Source organism: Gopherus evgoodei, chromosome 6 (genome assembly GCF_007399415.2).
Source record: "Gopherus evgoodei ecotype Sinaloan lineage chromosome 6, rGopEvg1_v1.p, whole genome shotgun sequence".
Taxonomy (NCBI): domain Eukaryota; kingdom Metazoa; phylum Chordata; order Testudines; family Testudinidae; genus Gopherus; species Gopherus evgoodei.
The window spans coordinates 104,500,893-104,521,712 of NC_044327.1; the positions used below are offsets into that span (position 1 = coordinate 104,500,893).

Below are 20,820 nucleotides of genomic sequence, written 5' to 3' on the forward strand. Positions count from 1 at the left end.
ATGGCTGTGGATATACAGTAGCATCTGATTTTACAAAGTATATAGTTGCATGGTAGTGTAGCTGAAGTCACAATTGTACCCTAAACTTAAAATAATAGACTGCATTTTGTTCAGGTATAACAAAATGCTACATGTTAGATGAACTATCTGAATCATTGTCTCCAGATCCCTAAAGGGTTAAATGAAATTTCTCATTTCAAAAATATGCATTTTACTATATGTTTGAGGATCTTACATAAGGTACAATTTGGTCTACAGTGGTTTTGAGGCATTTTGTGAGTGCGCAGAGTCCAAGGATTAAATAAATATTATGTTGCAGTAATTTTGCTTGAGAAGAAACTTGGGTTTAGTTGACAAATGTCTGTAATACTGTGGAGGAATAAGCAGTATGTCAAGAAAATTGATAAACCAATTCATGAACTGACAGAAACCCATCTGTTGTATACAGTGCATTCATATTATACACAAGTAGGAAAGAACATTTTAATTAAAAACTGTGTGTTTCTAAAGTATAGAGTAAACACAGCTGTAATTAAAGCACTAATGGCTTTAATTACAGCCCCTTTAATAAGCTTTTGATCAGGCCCTAAGGTACAAATCCTACAAAAATCTCCCAAAATGGGACCAAGGTTTGGCCCTAAATATACTGTAATGCAGAGTATATTGATTTACCATGGAGCAAACCCTAATTCCTCTTGTACATGTGTGGAAACCCCAGAGGCTCTAGGAGGGACGAAGAAAGCTCTACAAGGGATATGCATATCTGTGCACAATCTTGCTCAAGGATGAAGCAAGAATGGGATGGGGGATGGGTGCAAAGACAAGGTTGGTGGATCTGCACCACACAGATCCACAGGTCATTGCTCCCCTGGAGAACAGGGTTGTAAAAACCATGGGAAGTACTGCCTTTTAGATTTGCAATAGTGGAACAGTTCATGGCCAACACTGAGAGTTTCTTCTTCCTTGCTGCTACAGAGACTACAGCATAGCTTGGAATGTTTGTGCCGTGCACTATCTCCTGGAATTTGCCCCAGGTTAATGCACGTACATGTGTTTGTGAATGTAACATACACTCAGTTTTAAATAAAATTTGCATCAGAAATTTCATAATTTGAAAATAAGTTTGAGGATGAGATGAGTTTTGTTTAAGAAGTACTTGTAATTCCGCCGATCATTCCAGATGGACTGTAACTTGATTCATCATTCAAGTTGTTCTAAAAGTTATCAGATCCAATCACTCAAGGGAAATAAAATTGAGTTCCGTTTAGAGAAGCGGAATGAAAACGAGAATCATCAGGAAAGACAGAAGGAATTGTGCGATAGTGAGTCACACTGTTTTCCCTTCTCCTCCTCTGCTATCTTGGCATGAATGAACAATCTTCTTCTGATAAAAACTTTTCTGGCAATTGAAATAACTGGAGACCTCATATGTCCTGAACAAGAAGGCTACTTAAGCAACTCCCTCCCCCAGGTTTTTAATGAAAAGTTAAAATTCACAGTAAATATTAAGATGCTCTATTTTCTTCCCAGTTTACAAAACCTGCAGACGTGGAGAACTTTTCAGACTTAGGTATCTGTGCTGATTCTCAAAGGAGTCTAATGGTATGTCAACACTTTGAGCTGGCAGTGTGCTTCCCAGTGTGAGGAAACATACTTGTGCTAGCTCTCATTGATTAAAAACCAAGTGTACCTATGGTGGCGTAAGTACGTACCGAGAGTACCTGATGAGCATGAACTCTGGATAACTAGCTCCTCCCATGCTGCCACAGCTACATTCTATTTTTAGCAAGCTAGTGTAAATGTGTCTCCTCAATCCCCAGCTCAATATGTAGACATATCCTAAGAGAGATTTCAGAGTTGCAGTCGTGTTAGTCTATATCAGTAAAAAGAACTGGAGTACTTGTGGCGCCTTAGAGACTAATAAATGTATTTCAGCATGAGCTTTTGTGAGCTACAGCTCACTTCTTCGGATGCATAGAATGGAACACACAGACAGGAGATATTTATACATACAGAGAACATGAAAAGGTGGAAGTATGCATACCAACAGGAAGAGTCTAATCAATTGAGATGAGCTATCATCAGCAGGAGAAAAAAAACTTTTGAAGTGATAATTAAGATGACCCATAGAAGGTGTGAGGAGAACTTAACATAAGCCTAAACAGAGACTGGGAATGGTTGGGTCATTACACTAATTGAATCTATTTCCCTATGTTAAGGTCTCCTCACACCTTCTATGGGTCATCTTAATTATCACTTCAAAAATTTTTTTTCTCCTGCTGATGATAGCTCATCTCAATTGATTAGACTCTTCCTGTTGGTATGCATACTTCCACCTTTTCATATTCTCTGTATGTATAAATATCTCCTGTCTGTGTGTTCCATTCTATGCATCCGAAGAAGTGAGTTGTAGCTCACGAAAGCTCATGCTGAAATAAATTTGTTAGTCTCTAAGGTGCCACAAGTATTCATATCCTAAGAGAGTTAGGTGACCAACTCCTAGTGAAACTCTAATCTTTCTCCCTGGCACCAATCCTCAGAAATCCTGCTTTACTCTACTTTTTGCATAAGCCTGGATTTTCGAGGATATGAAAATACTTGATTTGTTATTTTATTTCGGGATATCTGCCCTGAACCAACTTGCAATTAAGTCAATGGTAAAACTCCCATTGGGAGTAGGATCAGACCCTAAATCTTTAAATGCAGTGCCCCAAAATCCTCCAGTGTAGTGCTGCTGCTTTATGCCACACAACTGGTGAATTCTGGTTCTAAAGTTGGCCTAGTTACCCAAGAATGGATCACTCCAGTGTAGCAACACCCTCTAGTTGTGCAGAGACAGAGCCATGACTCCTATACCACTCCCCACCCTGCTATTGGCATATTGGCACATGCCTTGAACTTACTAACCACTCACTGATTCTCTCTGGGACCACTGGCAGCTGGTATAATTCAGAGCAGCTTGAAGTCTGCTCTAAATTAAACAGGAAACCAGGCCAGTACAAAGCATGCTCAGAACTGGGGGAGGTGCCATTATACTCTTCCCCCAAGAGATGTGCTGTGTGCTCTTTGGCCATAGCCGAGGATTGTTTCTGATGACTGATTGGTACAGCACCTGCTTTTAAAAAAGGAGCTGGGGGAATCTTGGGAATTACAACCTAGTGAGGGCTACCTTAGGGAATTAATTGAAAGGGTAACAGAAGGAAGACGACAAGAATTTCAAAATCGGATATATAAATCAAAGTGAAATGGCCTTATTTTCAAAAGTGCTGAACACTCAGAAGCTCCAATTAAAGTTAATTGAAACCTGTGGGTCCTCACATTTTTGAAAATCAGGCCACTACACATCTGTTTTTAGAACCATGGAAAGAATATAGCAACCAGTGTGTAATACTTCACTCAGCCCCCAGGGGCTTTGTAATGGATACTGTCCCAACTTATTAAAGTTCTTAAACAATTTTAATAAAATATGATTAAAAAGGCAATTTGGAAGATACAATTTAACAGGATTTTCTAAAGAAAAATATTGAAGAAAACAAATAACTACAGGGTAAGAAGCAATATCCTGCCAGTACTTACAGACAAATTTAGAGTAAAAAAACAAAGGTATGTTAAAAGGGCTGCTCCTCTGAATGGAGAGAAGAAAACAGTGTAGTAACAATGGATCAGGATGGTGCCTACTGTTATTTAATAATCAAAACAACAGATGTACAATGGACAGCTGTATCCCAACACCATGAAAAGAAAAGGGCTTAGCATTTGCCGGAGAGTAACAATTGCTCTTTAAGATAAAATAGGAATTATCTCCAACAAGATAAATGGAGAGCCCAGACCTAACCAGGTGACCAAATTCAACTCAGCAGAAGAAAGAATGCAATTTTCAAAAGCACTTAGCATTGGCCTAACTCTGCCACCATTGAAATCAATGGTAAACGTCCCCTAGGCTTCATCAGGAGCAGAATTTGGGAACTGCCTAATGAGCACCTTTAGGCCTGGTCTACACTGGCGGGGGGATTGATCTAAGATATGCAACTTCAGCTACGAGAATAGCGTAGCCGAAGTCGACGTATCTTAGATCAACTTAGAATCACTTACTTCACATCCTTGCAGCACAGGATTGACGGCCCCAATTCCCCTGTCGACTTTGCTTCCACCTCTCGCCGAGCTGGAGTTCAGCAGTCGACGGGAGAGCGATTGGGGGTTGATTTATCATGTCTACATTACACACAATAAATCGATCCCTGATAGATCTATCGCTACCCGCCGATCCGGCAGATAGTGTAGACGTACCGTTAGAATATCCCGCCTATACAGTAAAGTATGTAATCACATCTCTACTGGTCTCTGCACACTGTGAAGGAGTACATAAGAGTTAGCGAACAGCAGAGATATGAAGAAAATTAGCAAAAACGGATTAATAGAAATTATTGGATGTGTTATACAAAATTCAACACCATTAACATTATATAGCTGTACCTGAGCCCCAGTGGCAATTTCATCTGCAGCTTCATTCATTACTCCTAGAGTTTGGAAAGCAAAAACACACAGCTCCCGTTCACATACTGTGGGCTAAGGAGAAAACAACAACAACAAAATGTTAATTGTGTTTTTATTCCAATTTGTAAGTATTAGTTTTTCAATGTACCACTTAAAATATAAATATAAACCATGCATATTAATTCCCATAAATGTTGAGAGTACATATCAGTAATTTAGGGCAAATTGCATTACAGGGATGTTATAATTATCCCAAAACCAAGTGTTATAAACTCAGGATTTTCACAGTTCTGGTTAAATTTAAAGGAAATCCAAACATTTTACAGTATGAAAATTCACAGCAAGAGCACCCAAATAACCTTAACTCTGCTCTATCAGACTCTTCAAAACTTTCCAAATAATTAAAACCCACTGAAATCTTCTGCACAGGCTACACTGAATACTTTCCCCCTGCATGATTAATAGTAATTCTTCACTTTTATTCTTCAGAACTGAAAAATTCTCCATCAGTGTCTGTTATTCTGTTAGTGAGATCATTTGGGACAAATGAAAAGGTCAAACAGTGGGTGCTAAATTTCTTAAACACACCTACTTTAATTTTAATTCCTAAACTAAAGATTTACTTGTAAATCCTCAGAAAATTCATTCTGTATTCATAGAGTAACTGTTGTAAGTTTGAAGAAGATAACACTGCATTTTTCCTTGCCTTAAGTGCAAAATTCAATTCATCCTTAACTATGGAGCTGTGACTGACACCTCCATCTTTCATGAAACTATTCATTTATAATGATTCAGTTACAGTTATTTAACAAAAGAGAAACAAATTTAACATATCAAGGCTGAGTAACAATTATAGGTCTTGTCCATATGATGATTTAATGCATGGCAAGCTGGGGTATGAATCTACAACGCTCTAGCCTGTTGCTCACTTAGTGGCCATGTGGATTCTGCTGCCACATAGTAAAAGATCTGTAGTGTGCTTTGATCTGCTGTTGTTTCAACTATGGAACTTTTAGTACACGGAAGCAGGGTCCACATGGAGACTTAATGAGCAGCAGGCAACAGCGCTGTAGATTTACACCCCAACTTACAAAATAAACCTTGTATGCAGATTCACATAAAGCAAAAAGGATAGAAACAAAAAAATCAACATAATTAAGTTTTAATTAAAGAGAATAGGCTCTCTAGGTTTTCCAATAGTTCACATTTTATTAGCAAATCCTTGCTCACCACTGAAAGATTATTACTAGATTCACATATTTAAGGCCAAAGTTGTCTATAATCTAAATAGTCAAGAATTAGTGAACAGTTAGTTGAGGTAAAAAAGCATATGAAAATAGGTTAGATCCCTTGTTGGAAATTATTGAAATAAACAGGAAATTTCTACTTCAACATAAAAATGGTCTAACATGTACTTGTCAGTTATGCTTGGCGAGTACATTATATATTAAACAATTACTATGAAACTTACAATTATGTCAAACAGGAAGCTATTATGCCAGGTACCACTGAAAATCTACCACTAAAACACTATGAGTCTTTCACTGCCATGGTAATAAAGGAAGAATATCTAAGTTCAGACACTCATGCCAACAGAGAGCACTCAGCAGAAACGAACAATGTACCAAATGCTGCATCAAACAAACATAAAATGTAGTTGGATTTTGTTTCAAGAAATTACTTCACCAGTAATAAGCATATGCTATAGTTCTGCTCACTTGTTTCATAGCCCTTAAAATATGCACTGGTTTGGTTTCAAAGATTTTTTATTTAAATAACCACTTGAAATCAGCACTGAAACGTTGTCACTGCAGTTGCTTTAGAAGAGGTATCATCGTTCAAGTCTAATAGTGTGTCATATATTTGATTTATTTCATCTGCTATGTTACATTGCATTAGGTAGCAGGCTAAACCCAACATGATCCAATTCACTGTGCCACTGCACACTACACAAAAGGTATTTATTATTGCCACTATTCCTATCCTTACACATTTTGAAAGGTGACTTCGCTATTCATCACATTAGTGAGGAAAGTATAAAAGAATTCCTATCTTGACTGTTATGAATAACCAAAATTGTTCTCTGATTCAATTTCACTACCCAGTAAGGCACTGACAAAGTTCAGCTATGCTTGCCATAAAGCAAAAGAATTCATAGTGTTTTGAATTCGCTTTGTAGTCTGCCCACCTTTAGCAGTGTAATAAGTTATTACGCAAGTTAAAAGTGACATACGAAGGGGAAGAAAATTGGGCATGTGTCCTTTTTTACTTCTTTTTTCAAAGTGTGATACTAGGGAGCCTGTGTAAATGATGACATCATGAGAAGCAGGAGAGTAAAAATTGAGCTGTTAAGAGGTGATGGGATTTTAAGTCAGGCTGTATAAAATTCTTTGCATTGTATTTGTTTTTGCTAACAATTTAACTTCAATGCCTAATGAACATTTCTGAAAGAAAGACTATGTTAAAGATTCCATACCTTTCAATTAAGGTTTTAAACTTTTAAGAGCTCACAATAAACATATTTTTATCTCCCTTTGGGCTTCCAACAAAGCAAATAAGACCAGATTTTACATTCCTGATATTCTTAAATTAAAAGATCAGCAGGAAACACCCCTCCCCTAAAAGCAAACAAACAAAAATCTGCCAATCTTCTTTAAAAATCATGAAGAAGTAAAATGCAGCACAAGTCCAATTTTTCTTAACATCCTTTACAGATCAACTTTTAACTAAGCAATGGTCCTAGGAGAAGTGATTGTTTTAAGATCAGTTCTTTTATTTCTTGTTACATAAAAATGATATTTTTGACACTTATCAATAGGCCAATCTATATATTCCTTCCACCCATGATGTTATGCAGTAAAAAACTAATAAAAGTTAGACTAGTAATAAATGAGGAAGCAATGATAAAGGCTTAGTGTTATAAATTCTTTGATAAGGCATTTATATGGAACATATAAGAGTGAGTTCTCTGTACTTATCTGTGCTGACTCTTCCTCTGCAACTTCAATGTATATGTTGAAGAGTATAACAGCATGCAGACAGAAAATTGAGACTGAGTGACACTGCAGTCTCTAGAGAGTGAATGTCTTGGCTGGTCATACCAAGACACCAGGCAGAGTATAAAAGGAAGGGGAGTCTGAATTTGTGGATGACTAAAGCCAGGGAGGCCTTTTGGGAATTACTGCCCAGTGATTTTCTTTCTGGTTTTGTGACTGGTGGATAATAAGCCCTTAGGAAAGAGTCTTAAAAGCACTGAAACTTACAGCTTTATTGCCATTCCCACTCACTAGTTTACACTGAGCTAGAAACATACTTAAAATAAAAAAATGAAAGATGATATTATTGAGTAGTAAGCTGATGCCAGGAACCAGGGCTTTAAGAAAATCGCAAGACTTGCGAGAAAATCATGAGAATATTTGGCAATATTGTGAGCTGTTTACAAAAATTCAACAATGGTAAGGCAGCTGATGTGTGCTGTGACCACTGCTTTTTATGCTGACCAGTCTCCTTGAACACTCATTGTCTGTTTGTTGTATACATCTGTTGTCTCTTGTCTTATATTTGGATTGTAAGTGTCTCCAGCCAGGAGCTGTCTTTTCATTCGTTTTTTGTATAGTTCATGGCACAATATGGTCCTGGTTCATGACTGGTTTTTAGGTCTTACCACAATATAAAAAAATAAGTAAATAAATACATAAAATATAATTAACTTTAAATTGATACAACCCCATTTTGTGGATACTTTTATTTTGGTTTATGAACACTTGATATTGATTTAGCTTACATACATTTCTAAATTGATTTAGTTAAATCATTACAACTTTCTTGTCTAGACCAGTGGTTCTAAAATGTATTTGATCATTTACTTTTCCAGTGCTGCTAGCGGTGGCTCTCTGGCCACTCAGCTCTGAATGTGCACAGTACGTTTTTTCCTCCTAAAGCTTTTCAAATCCCCACCCTTGCCTGCCCTCCCAAGCAGGGTGCAACCCTCAGTTTGGGAATCTCTGGCCTAGACAAGATGATGTGGAGATGTAGTCTCTTGGACAGTCAGGATGTAAGCCATATAGTGTTTTACATCAACTTGAATTGCATCCAGAAATGAACTGGAAGGAATCCGCTGTAGTCGACAGAGTATATGCTAACATTCACCACTGAGAATGTGTGCAATTTCTTTCTGTATTGTCTGAAGAACAGTATTGTCATTCTCTCTAAGCAAAAACAGCTTATGGCAGAACAATCAGCAGTCTGAAAGATATTTTATTTTTAATCAGGATGCAGAGAATAAATGGAAGGCCATTTAGAGGACTGTCACAAAACTGATGGCTGAGCGAAGAACATCAGTGCTGAAAGACCATTCAGAGGGATAATTATTTCAGTGGGAAAAAGCCAGAGAAAAGTAAGAGCCCTGGTTGTTAACAGGCCTCAAGGAACAGATGACAAAAACTGTATCATTTTTTAGCCCTGTAGGGTTATCTTGAGTTTTCTTTTCAGCTATCCCCCCTCTCCATGCTCAAAAGCACCTTTGAGAGCGTCACAGCTGCTTTGAACAAGAAAGAATAATCATAGAGTTTTCTATCTGCTATAAAGCAAGTGGCATTGCCTCAAATCGTGGCCGTAAATAGCAGGTAGGTCTTCCAACTACAAAAGCATGTGCCCATATTCCTATATGTGGGCGTATGTTGTCTAATATAATTTCCGGACCTTTAAATTAACTACAACAAAAAAACAACAAACAAAATACTCAGAGCTCATGTTGACCTGGTTTATCTTGTCATTTTCTAAAGCTTTCTGAAGTTGTGCTCAGAAGAGCAATGTGTCATCCTCTGAAGTACTCTGAGGGATGCCACATACACACTAATGAGGCTGAAACATGACTGGCACACCTAACTACTATTGATCTAAAAATAAAGACTCAAGGAAGGCTCACTTACAGCAGATGTCATAAATGGCAAAGGTGAAACCATTAAAAATCTTCTCACTTCTCCTAATAAAGGAGCTGGTGGTGAAGATAAGATTTTTCAAATATATGTGCTGTGTTCAACTTCTTACAAGGAAGGTATTGGGCTGTCCTTAGGAGAAAACTGTCTGTTTTTACCTTGATTACATTGGATAAGTGCTGATACGATGCCGTAGTACTGGCAACACTCACAGTATGCTGGAACCGAAGGGAAAAAAATGCATCTAGTTTGTGGAATCTGTTGCAAGTGACCCTTGAGCTTTGTATGTTTATTTCATGTCTGATTTGGTGTGTGTGTCTTATCGTAATCTCATTACTGAGTGATGGCAACATAATAGTTGCTAATTCTCCAGTTTGTGAGCTCATACCACCTAAACGGCAATTATATTCTAAATAAATGATATACTACCATAGAGCTGAAACATCCAGAGCCTACCAGGACCTTTCTTTTGTCTCTCTTATACCACACAACTACGCAGACTAGTCTCCAAGCTTAATGTAAGGGCTAAAATTTCAAATGTCTATAGTGAGCCCACATGCACCCCAGTTATGTAAACAAATCCCACAACTCAATGAACAAATAGTTATTTGTGAATGGAAGTTGGGAGGCAGGTGCTATTGTGAGATTTGTGTACTTTTGCCCAGTGTAATTTAAATGGCCAGGGAGAAATTCTGTTCTAAAGAAGCAATGCTCATTAACTGCAACAGGAGTAGGAGGAAGCTGTATTGTGGGTACAGCTCTAGATTATGACTTTTGTCCTCCCTGCCTCATAACACAAGGACAAGGGGACATTCAATTAAATTAAAAGATGGAGAAATTAAAAACTGGTAAAAGGAACTACACTGTGCAATTAGACTGTGTAACTCACTGCCACATAAGGTCCCTGAGATAAAGAAATTAACAAGATTCAAAAAAGGATTGTATATTTACATGGATATCAAGACTATCCAGAGCTAACATTATTTCTTGTAACACATTTTGTGGAGGAATATTACTTGAATTGGGTGGACATGGAGTCTGATCTGGTCTGGCAATTCCTATGTTTCTGTGACTCAGGATATTTGCACTTAACTTCTGGCTCTGCCACAGGCTTCCCTTGAACTTAGACAAGTCACTTCCATGTTTTTTTCCATGCCTCTGTAAAATGACAAAGTTTTCAGATATTACAGAAATGGGAGCCATACAAACTATATAGATAAACAGGGTTGCACTTGTTAACTGATAGCAGAATTTGGCCCTTTGAGCTAAGTTCAATTCCATCTTATTGGGTGACCATCCAGTTTCAACAGAAATATTATACTGAAACATGGAGTATTAGGTTGTACACCATTTCTACTGCAGGAGGCGCAGGACCAATATAGACTGTGCTGTATGTCACAATTTTGAATTCTGGTTTTCTTGTTGCAGATGGAAGATAATACATACAGAAAAGATAGTGACCACTGTGATAATGAACACTCTTCTTTAAATATAGATCCCAAGTGCTCTACAATAACACCTTGAACCAAGGAAGAAAAATACTGTCGTATTTCCACTAAAAGACAACTTGCCTACAAATTCACTCAAGCAGGAGGTTCCAACTCATAGAGTTCTTTATTAATTGATTACCATATTTCTGGAATAAAAGAAATCTGGGTATGACTCCATTGAAAAACACTACATCATACCGCAGATGTTCTTACCGCCACCCACTAAAATGTTATCACCATCTTGTTAAACTATTAATGGCATTGATATGTAGAGATGAGGAAAAAAAAATGTTTTCTATCTTGTGCTTCATACCACTCTCCAAATGTTTGACACTCGGGATACCAGTGGTTGCCAATAATGTGACATGAAGGAGTAAACCATGGAAAAAAAGTGGTTAGAACCTTAAAAAGTAATCCGTGCATCTCTTAGTATCTCCATGTCTTTATAATAGAGCAGGCACCAGGAGTGTGGAATGTTACTTTCCAAAACGCTTTCGCATGGAGGAGGCTGTGAAGGCTGGAATAATATGGTGACACTGCAGCAGCCTTTCCCATTTACTTTACATGCAGCCAATGAGAAAGACTGCTCCAATGAGGGAGGAAGAGCCACCAATTGAGGGCCTGAAATATGGGTCTCCATCTCTGGAACAAAGGCAACAAAAGAGAGACTGTAAGGAGCCACCCAAAATAATAAACAACATCCCATTCCCTGAAGATCACATACTTTCCTTAGTACCCAATCATTAGTGGCAATGCTCACTCCCCCAGTGCCTTACTCCTTTCAATTACCAGCTCTAAAACCCCCATTTCTTCTCAAGGGAGGTGAAATGTTTGGGACACTTTTCCACTTACAGAGTCAATGGTGTGTACACGCTATTGTGATGCTATGTATTAGAAATGCCAAAGACAGACAGACAGGCACTTTGGGCATCTCGGTTTAACAATACACTTTCTGGCAAATTTGCCACTGAAACAAAAAAAAAATTGTTCCTCTTACTAAAAACACAATGGCAAAATTACACACAAGAAGACTTAAAATGTCATCTACTGTGTAACTTCCATGGAATTGCACAGCACTCCTGTGTAAAAAGACAGTAGAACAAATGGAATTGAAAGGCTTCAGAAGTAAAGTAATGTGTGTGTGCACGCACCTATAATGATAATACTTTGCACTTCTATAGAACCCTTCCATTCCAGGACCTGCAATGTTCCTTAGGTATGATTCCTGAAAAGGATGTCCTCAGAGATCAGGGAGTGCTACAGAAGCTAATGAAAAAATAATACTGATATCTGACATCACCAGTACTAGCAGCAGCTAAAACTGGTTTGCTGCTGCAGCTAGGCATATGGGTGACTTTTCTCTTTATTTAATAGGAGGAGGGGAAGACTGCACGGGCAAATTCAATGTCTCAATATTGGCGTACAGCATTGCCATGAAGAAAAGTCTATAACGTTAGGAAGGCCCTTTATTCACTACTGTGAAGTGGTAACTCAACTGTGACCAGGTATTCTCTATTTAATTTGACTTCAACTTTCCATGTGATCAGAGCACATTCAGCACAGCTGGAAGCACTGTTACCTATAGGAAGGCAGATAGAGAACAAGCAGAAATAAATAATCTAATAATCTCTCTTCTTGAAACTGTGGGTAATGTTTCCCAAAAATCTCACAGTATTCACATTAATTTTTAAAAAGCACTGCTGAAGAACATGTTAGAGACCATGACACTGGGCACAGTATAAGAACCTACATAGATTAAATATATTAGAGTAGAGTGGGTTGGAAAACGGACTTATTCTGTTACCCTCTCCCCCAAATTCAAGTCATATGTTCTGCCTTTTTTCTCTTCTTTGTCCTATGGTATAGTTGTAGTCTGGGCAGAAGAAATTATATTTGTTTCAACTTCAAGTCTTTTCAAACAGACAGATAATATAGATTCAATCTGTGATCTCAAACTGCACAGGGCTGGATCATTGCTTGGCTGCATAGCAAACCCGTTATGCTGTAGTGATGTTGGGGGATTGTCCTTCGGAGGCAACAGGGAACCAATTCCACACCATGGCACCAAGGGGCAGGGGACTGCTGGAGGAGGCTTTTTTCAGAGAAGAAGAGGTAAAAAAACAAGGTATTGAGCACTTGTGGTCATGAAAGATCCTGCAGCCCTCTGGCAAGAAATTCCAGTATACTGGTCAAACTCTAGCTTGGCTAAAATATTCTGCATACCTATACTTTCCCCTGTAGTTCAGTTATTTTCCATTCCATTCCTAAAACCTGTTGTGTAGTACTTCCAACACACTGGCTACTGCATTACACACCAGGGTGGCTGAATTTCAGTGGTGGCTGAGTAATACATATATACACATGGGCCCCACTGAGAATGGGAGTTCTACCATTGACTTTAATGGGGCCAGGATTTCACCCACAATGAAATTATATTTGAATCCTTCAGGATGAAAAGCATTCCAAAAAACTAAGGTTATTATTGTTATAAGATATATCAGTGTTACCATCTTAAAATTACAGTGGCGTGGAAGAGGTGAACCTCTCAACCACCCTGGAACGTCTGCAGCGGCAACAAATCAAGGAGCTGTGCACTAGCTTCGCCCCATTGTTCTCAGCCACCCCAGGATGGACTGAACGGGCATACCACTCCATTGACACAGGTAATGCTCACCCAATTAGAACCCCACCCTACCGGGCATCTCCTCATGCCCAAGCTGCTATAGAACGGAAGATCCAGAACATGCTACAGATGGGTATAATCCACTCATCTACCAGTGCATGGGCATCTCCAGTGGTTCTAGTACCCAAACCAGATGGGGAAATACGCTTTTGCGTGGACTACCGTAAGCTAAACGCGGTAACGCGTCCAGACAACTATCAATGCCACGCACCAAAGAGCTATTGGAAAAGTTGGGAGGTGCCCAATTCATATCTACAGTAGACTTAACCAAGGGGTACTGGTAAGTACCGTTAGATGAACCTGCCAAGGAAAGGTCAGCCTTCGTCACCCATGCGGGGGTGTATGAATTTAATATACTTCCTTTCAGGCTGCGAAATGCACCTGCCACCTTTCAGAGGCTGGTAGATGGTCTGCTAGCACGACTGGGCAAATATGCAGTTGCCTACCTCGATGATGTGGCCATTTTTTCTGACTCCTGGCCCAAACACCTAGAACACCTGGAAAAGGTCTTTGAGCACATCAGGCAGGCCGGACTAATGGTTAAGGCCAAAAAGTGTCAAATAGGCCAAAACAGAGTGACTTACCTGGGACACCAGGTGGGTTGAGGAACCATAAACCCCCTGCAGGCCAAGGTGGATGCTATCCAAAAGTGGCCTGTCCCAAAGTCAAAGAAACAGGTCCAATCCTTCTTAGGCTTGGCCAGGTACTACAGGCGATTTGTACCACACTACAGCCAAATCGCTGCCCCACTGACCAACCTGACCAAAAAGACCCAACCAAATGCAGTTAAGTGGACTGATGAGTGTCAAAAGGCCTTTACCCAGCTTAAGGCGACACTCATGTCTGACCCTGTGCTCAGGGCCCCGGACTTTGACAAGCCATTCCTAGTAACCACAGGTGCATCTGAGCGTGGTATAGGAGCAGTTCTCATGCAGGAAGCACCAGATCACAACTTCCATCCTGTCGTGTTTCTCAGCAAGAAACTGTCTGAGAGGGAAAGCCACTGGTCAGTCACTGAAAAGGAATGCTACATCATTGTGTACGCCCTGGAAAAGCTATGCCCATATGTTTGGGGACGGCGGTTCCAGCTACAAACTGACCATGCTGCGCTAAAGTGGCTTCATACTGCCAAGGGGAACAACAAAAAACTTCTTCGATGAAGTTTAGCTCTCCAATATTTTGATTTTTAAATTCAACACATTTCAGGATCTTCTAACAAAGTAGCTAATGCACTCTCTCGTGAAAGTTTCCCACAATCCAGTAGTTAAAAAGTGTTCTTAAAATGTACAAGTCTGTTAGTTATATACTTAGTAGTATATGTAAAGGTGCATGTGTTGTATTAATCTGTTTATTTTAGAGTTCTAGGAAGAAATCGCCACCAGTGAGGTTCCCCACTGTCTTCGATTTGGGGGGCATGTCATAAACAGATTGTTAAGGGTTAATGTCTCTTGTACCTGTAAAGGGTTACAAGCAAGGAACTGGATACCTGACCAGAGAACCAATCAGAAGACAGTATACTTTTAAATTTGGGTGGAAGGAAGTTTTTGTGTGTGTTCTTTGTCCGTTGTGTGTTCTTCTCTCAGAGGGTCTGAGAGAGACCAGACATTACTACAGGCTCTCTAAGTTTCTTTTCCAATAGTAGGTAAAAACAGGCGGTTTAGGCTTTTTGATTGTTTTACTCTATTTGCAATTGTGGATCTGGCTGGTTAACTTTTATACGTGTAGTTGCTGGGAATATTTTAATTTGTATTGGTACTGGGGGGAAAGTCTCTTTCTGGTGTCTGTAAGCTATAGGACCCTGTATATTTACATCTTAAAGTTACAGAAATAATTATTTACTTTTTCCTTTCTTTTATTAAAAGATTTCTTTTGTTAGAGAACCTGATTGATTTTTTCCCTTGTTTCCCTTGTGTTATTCCAGGGGATTGGGATAACTCACCAGGATGGGTGGGGGAGAGATGGGAGGGGGAGAGATAGAATCTCTCTTTGTTTTCCGTGAATCTGTTTGCCTCTTTGTGGAAGGGAAGGGAGATGCTTCTCTGTATGGTGATTTAAGAGGTTGGATCAATATCTCTCAGGATAGCCCAGGGAGGGAAATTCTGGGAGGGGGGAAAGGTGGGGGAATGGTTTATTTCTCCTTGGTTTAAGAACCCAAGGCATCTAGGTTCTTGGGGTCCCCAGGGAAAGCTAGGGATGTCAGAGTGCCCCAAAACATTATATTTTTGGTTGGTGGCAGTGCTATCAAATCTAAGCTGGTAATTAAGCTTAGAGGATTCAGGTGCTAGCATCTCATTTTCTGAACGCTAAGGTTCAGATCTGAGAAGGAATGCTATGACACTATCAATAACAGGGTCTTCAAATACTGTATTTCAGAGTATTTGGTTGTTTACATCCTGCTACTGAAAAGTTAAGAGCAGAGACATCTGTTCAAGGATGCAGCTTTTCAAAGGAAATAATCTCACATTAGTTTTGCAGAGCTTTTATGGGTTCCTCTACGGATTCCTCTGCCCTGTTTTTACAGAGAACTTAGTCTGAGATTTCAACACAAGATGGCACTCTAGAGGAGATTTCTCAATTCAAAAGAAAATTATTTATATGGTTTTGTTTCTCATCTGACTGAATACATTCTGGGAGGTTCTTGCTCATTGTAACTATCCCATGTTTCTTTAAGATCTATTCAAATGATGCTAGTTTGTTCCAATGTCCTTGGCTATTGACAGATAAAAAGCACAGACAATTTGATAGATGGTACATGCATACTACAAACACTGTTATGTAAAGGCCAAGCATGGTGTATTTTTATTATACATATTTTAATCAGATGCTTAAATTTAATAAACACTTTTGTTAATGATTCATCAGCTTATTATATTTAAATGTTTGCAATAAAAGTACTATTATCATATGCTGGATTCCTAAACCAGTCTCTTTCTTTAATAACGTAACAACTCAGCTGTCTGCATTATTAAAATATTTACCCATTCCCTAGAATATAAATACTAGTTCTAAAGTAATGGCAAGATTTTCAAACTGTACTAAAGAGGTACTATTGCCTTTTTATTATAGCACCAAAATGCAACACAATTTCTTTATTATAGTTTTATTTTCAGTTTCCAAAATGCACCTGTACTAAGCTGTTGGGAAGAAATTACCCCTCTTGCTTTGTGGCTGAGGGAGATGAAAATGTTGCAGACCTGGAGTGGATTGGAGGCCCACAAGACAAAAGGGTTGCCTCTGCATCATCATTCTGCCTTCTCCTGATCTGATAGAAAATTCCCTCAGTGATCCATAAGGCTCAGATGTTGTAGAGTGGAGAGGAGGCAAAAATGGTCCCCATCTCCACAACCTCAACTCCCCTCAATCTCTCTGATACTCTCAGCATTAAGTTACTCCCAACTGATTCCCCCAATTCAGTATGCACCTTCCACAGAGAACCCTAACATGTAAACATACCAGGGGAAGCATTGCCTTTAGTTCTTTCCTCACTTAGTTTACATATCAATTGAACTGTTAACTTTTTTAGGGATTATGTCTCCTGTGTCTTATACAGCATCAAGGACAGAACTGGAGCCCATCCACTGATCAAATGCAGAAAACCAATTACCAGGTACATTTTCTTGTTTTCTACAAAAATGATCACCGTGTCTTCTCTTAAATCTCCTTTTTCTCACTTAACTTATGGCTCTCAGGTTTGCCGTAGCAGTTTACCTAATGAATACCAGGTAGTCACATTATCAAATTATGTATTATATTGTAATTCTCCCTTTATAGAATAAAATGGCCTTCATCTGCTACGTTGAAAAGTGAAATTCTCAGAATCTATTTTGTGACTGTAGTTTGGGATCTGAATTGAGATCCTAGATTCGGACCTTCGAGAGCTACTGGAATACAAATGTTTAATAATATTCATGCTCCAACTGCCTCTGATGAAACATTGACAGAATTCTATACAATAAATATAGCTCCTTGGATAAACAAAACAGAGTGACTAATCCCCCTGAGTTTTTGCAAATCCTGCACATAGTAGTGTGGACAGGAAGGCCTGGCTTGGTAAGTAGAAACCCGTATAGGTTATGTACTCGGGTACATACCCACACTCCCAGACGTGTTTTTACTTTATGCACCCAAACCACGCCTCTGGTCTACGCTGCTATTTATACCTGGACTAGGGGTCTACATGCATATGTACATTACCCACAGCTGAAAGAAGTATGCAAGGTAGGTGTAACCAGATGCAAACAAGCAGATCTTTACTGTGGCCTCAAGGAGCTCACCTTGTCTACATCACAATCAGATCTAGGTGGTTTCATTTCCTGGTACATGTCGAATCTACCAAATCTCTTAAAGGCATAGACCATTGCAGTTGCACTGCAGGTGGATGATTTCAAGCAGAGGGGGTGAGGGCACAATGGGCACCCACACTTTAATTCCCACTATGTCTGGCCTGAAATGCAAGACACCAAAGCAGCACTGGAAAGGAATGGGTAGGTGACACCATCCCTTGCACCAGTCAGGGGACCTAGTTGGATGCATGAGGCTGAAAAAGATGCTACATTATCTGAAGGGAATAGCAGACATTATGCATGCTAAGAAGCTCAGTGAGGAATTTTATCTCCCTGAGCTCTCACTGCCATGTTGCAGCTCTATACCATGCCCAACAAATGGCTGTATAGGCACAAATACAACTAAATATCCACAACTCCTGGTAAAGCTTCAGAGAGAGAATTTTGCCTTAGAAATCCAGCTCAAACCAAGGAGCTCTCAGCACATTTACAGTGATTACTTTCTCTGTCTATTCCCAGCACAGAGCCACCCCAACCTGTACCTCGTGTTCTCAACACTTAACATGGGTGTACTCCAGAACTCAGTGTTTATGGACTCTTAAGTGTTTAAGAACCCTTTAGCAAGGTGTAGTCAGACTCTCTTGAGACTTTTTATCCAGGCAAAAGAGTGCTCTGCAAGTAAAGTAATCCCAAAGTTGATTTTCACAAGGCAGTATCTTAATTGTTACCCTTTTATGCAGAATTTCTTATCTCGGATTTATCCCAAGTTAAGGGGCTCAATGGGGGAGTAACTGAATGAAATTCTATGTTCTCTGTTTTACAGGAGGTCAGATTAGATATCTGAAGGTCCCTTCCAGCCTTAAAGTCTATGAAACCATTGAAAATTCCCCATAGAGTAGAACCTTGATTTTATGAACACCAATCTGAAAAATGACCATTTATATTAACCATTTTTCTCAATGGCGGGGGTCAGGGATTGGAACAAAATCACATAATGAAAGTGATGTTGAAACAAGTCTTATCATGTACTGATACCTTTGGGGCACTGGAAATCACTTTGCAGTGGTTTGAAGGACAAGGAGAAAGCAATGCAATGCACCATACATACACTGTACTATACCCACTCTAACTAAGGTGTGTAATTTTATGAACTTTTTTATTTTAAGAGTGCCTCAATTCCAAATTAGTTCATAAAATAGGGGTTCTACTGTACTTTCTAGGGGGATATCTGGGAAATACTTAAAATACAAGGTATGGAGGAGACATCAACTGGGACACCTCATTTAATTTTTCAGAAGTAATTGCAGAATCTCATTGTACTATCTGGCTCAGATACCAGAATGATTGGGCTGGACCATTGACTGTGGGACTCAATGACCCCCAGCTCCAGCATCCCCTTAACTTCAATACTGATCTCTTCTCTTTTAGCCTCTGGAATCCGATATGGTTTAACCTTCACCTTTACTCCTGGATCCGTGATGATGTGGTAATGGATTTCTATGGTTCTGCCTGGCTTTTCCTAGAACATATCATGGTTCCGTTCAATCATTTTGATGACCTCTATATGTTGTTCAGTGGTCAATTTGGGCAATATTTTTATCTGTCCTTGAGATTTATTTTTGGGGGTGGTGTCTCTAGGGTGACTATATAAGTTTCTCTGTCTGGCTAGGGCTTCAATTGGTTAACATGGTTGAATTTCTCGTTTTTGGTGACCAGGTTGTCAAATCTTATAGTCAGCCTCCTCAACAGCTTCAATAACTTGGTATGGATCCTGTCATCTGGCCAAGAGCTTGCTTTCTGCTGAGGGCATCAGCACCATTACCCAATCTCCCATCTGGAATTTCCGAACCTTTCCTCAATGATTGTAATAGGTCTGTTGGGCCTTTTGTGCTCCTTACATGTGCTCCCGCAATATGGGGGTGACTTGGGCTATTCTATCCCACATCCGCATCACACACTCAGTGATGTTCCTTCCCTAATTGGGCTCTTCTTACCAGTCCTCTCTGGCAAAAGCTAGTATGTTGTGGGGGTGGTGACTATATAGCAACTCAAAGGGGGAAAACCCGGAGGAAGCCAGGGAACCTCTTATAGCAAACATTAGGTAGGGTAGCAAGGTATCTCAATTTTTCCTGTCTTGACTCTGCTTTCCATATCATGCTCTTCAGCATTCTGTTAAAGCGTTCCATGAGGCCACCAGTCTGTGAATGATAGACTGAGGTTCGCACGGCCTGAATTTGGAGCATTACACATAAGTTCTTCATCAATTTTGATACAAAGTGGGTCCCTGGAAATGTCAAAATCCACCTTTTGATTCTGGGCCAAAATTTTAGTCCCCAGTGCTTTATCTTGCCTCCTTTTTCATCTAGAGTTCTGGGACTCCCCAGGTGCAGAAGATAAGTTCCGGGCTAATTCAGAGAAGATGAAAGGAGGGATATTTCTTGGAGTCACAGTACTGGTCCCGAGGTTACTGCCTACTTCTGACCCCTCCAATAGAAGTAGGTTTACAAACCCTAGGAAGTCTTGTCCTGTGAGCAGCAATTATGCAAGTTTAGGAACCACTCCTGCTGTCTCCCTTGTGTTTTCCTGAACTTTAATTTGTACAGGAATGGCTGGGCAGTAATTAACTTCCCCGTTAGACAGCTTGTTCCATCTAATGTGCATTAAAAAAAAAATCTTATCCAAAGAGACCATTGTGATGCAGTGCGTCCAGAATAACTTGAGAATACTCTAACAGGTTTTTGCTGTCTATGGCTATTTAAGACATAAAAAATATGCATCACATAACTCAGCCACATTCAACTTACCCTCAGCATGGGACCATTCTGAAACACATGTGGTTCGTCACAAACTACGCAGTATTCATTCAGCACTGGTATCCGCTGCTCAGCAAACTCAACAGTCTGAGAACAATGAAAGTGAGAACAATAACATCT

The 20,820-nt window shown here is 39.5% G+C and overlaps 1 protein-coding gene across 1 annotated transcript in view; it reads right to left on the reverse strand.

The window, feature by feature from the left end:
• Positions 1-20,820, reverse strand: part of PARP8 (poly(ADP-ribose) polymerase family member 8) — a 182,978-nt gene that overhangs the window by 31,086 nt on the left and 131,072 nt on the right. The window contains exons 14-15 of the mRNA XM_030567250.1: positions 20,692-20,787; positions 4,474-4,566 (exon numbers count right to left, since the gene is read on the reverse strand). Of these exons, the coding sequence (XP_030423110.1) occupies positions 4,474-4,566; positions 20,692-20,787 (189 nt within the window). The remainder of the gene's footprint in view (positions 1-4,473; positions 4,567-20,691; positions 20,788-20,820) is intronic.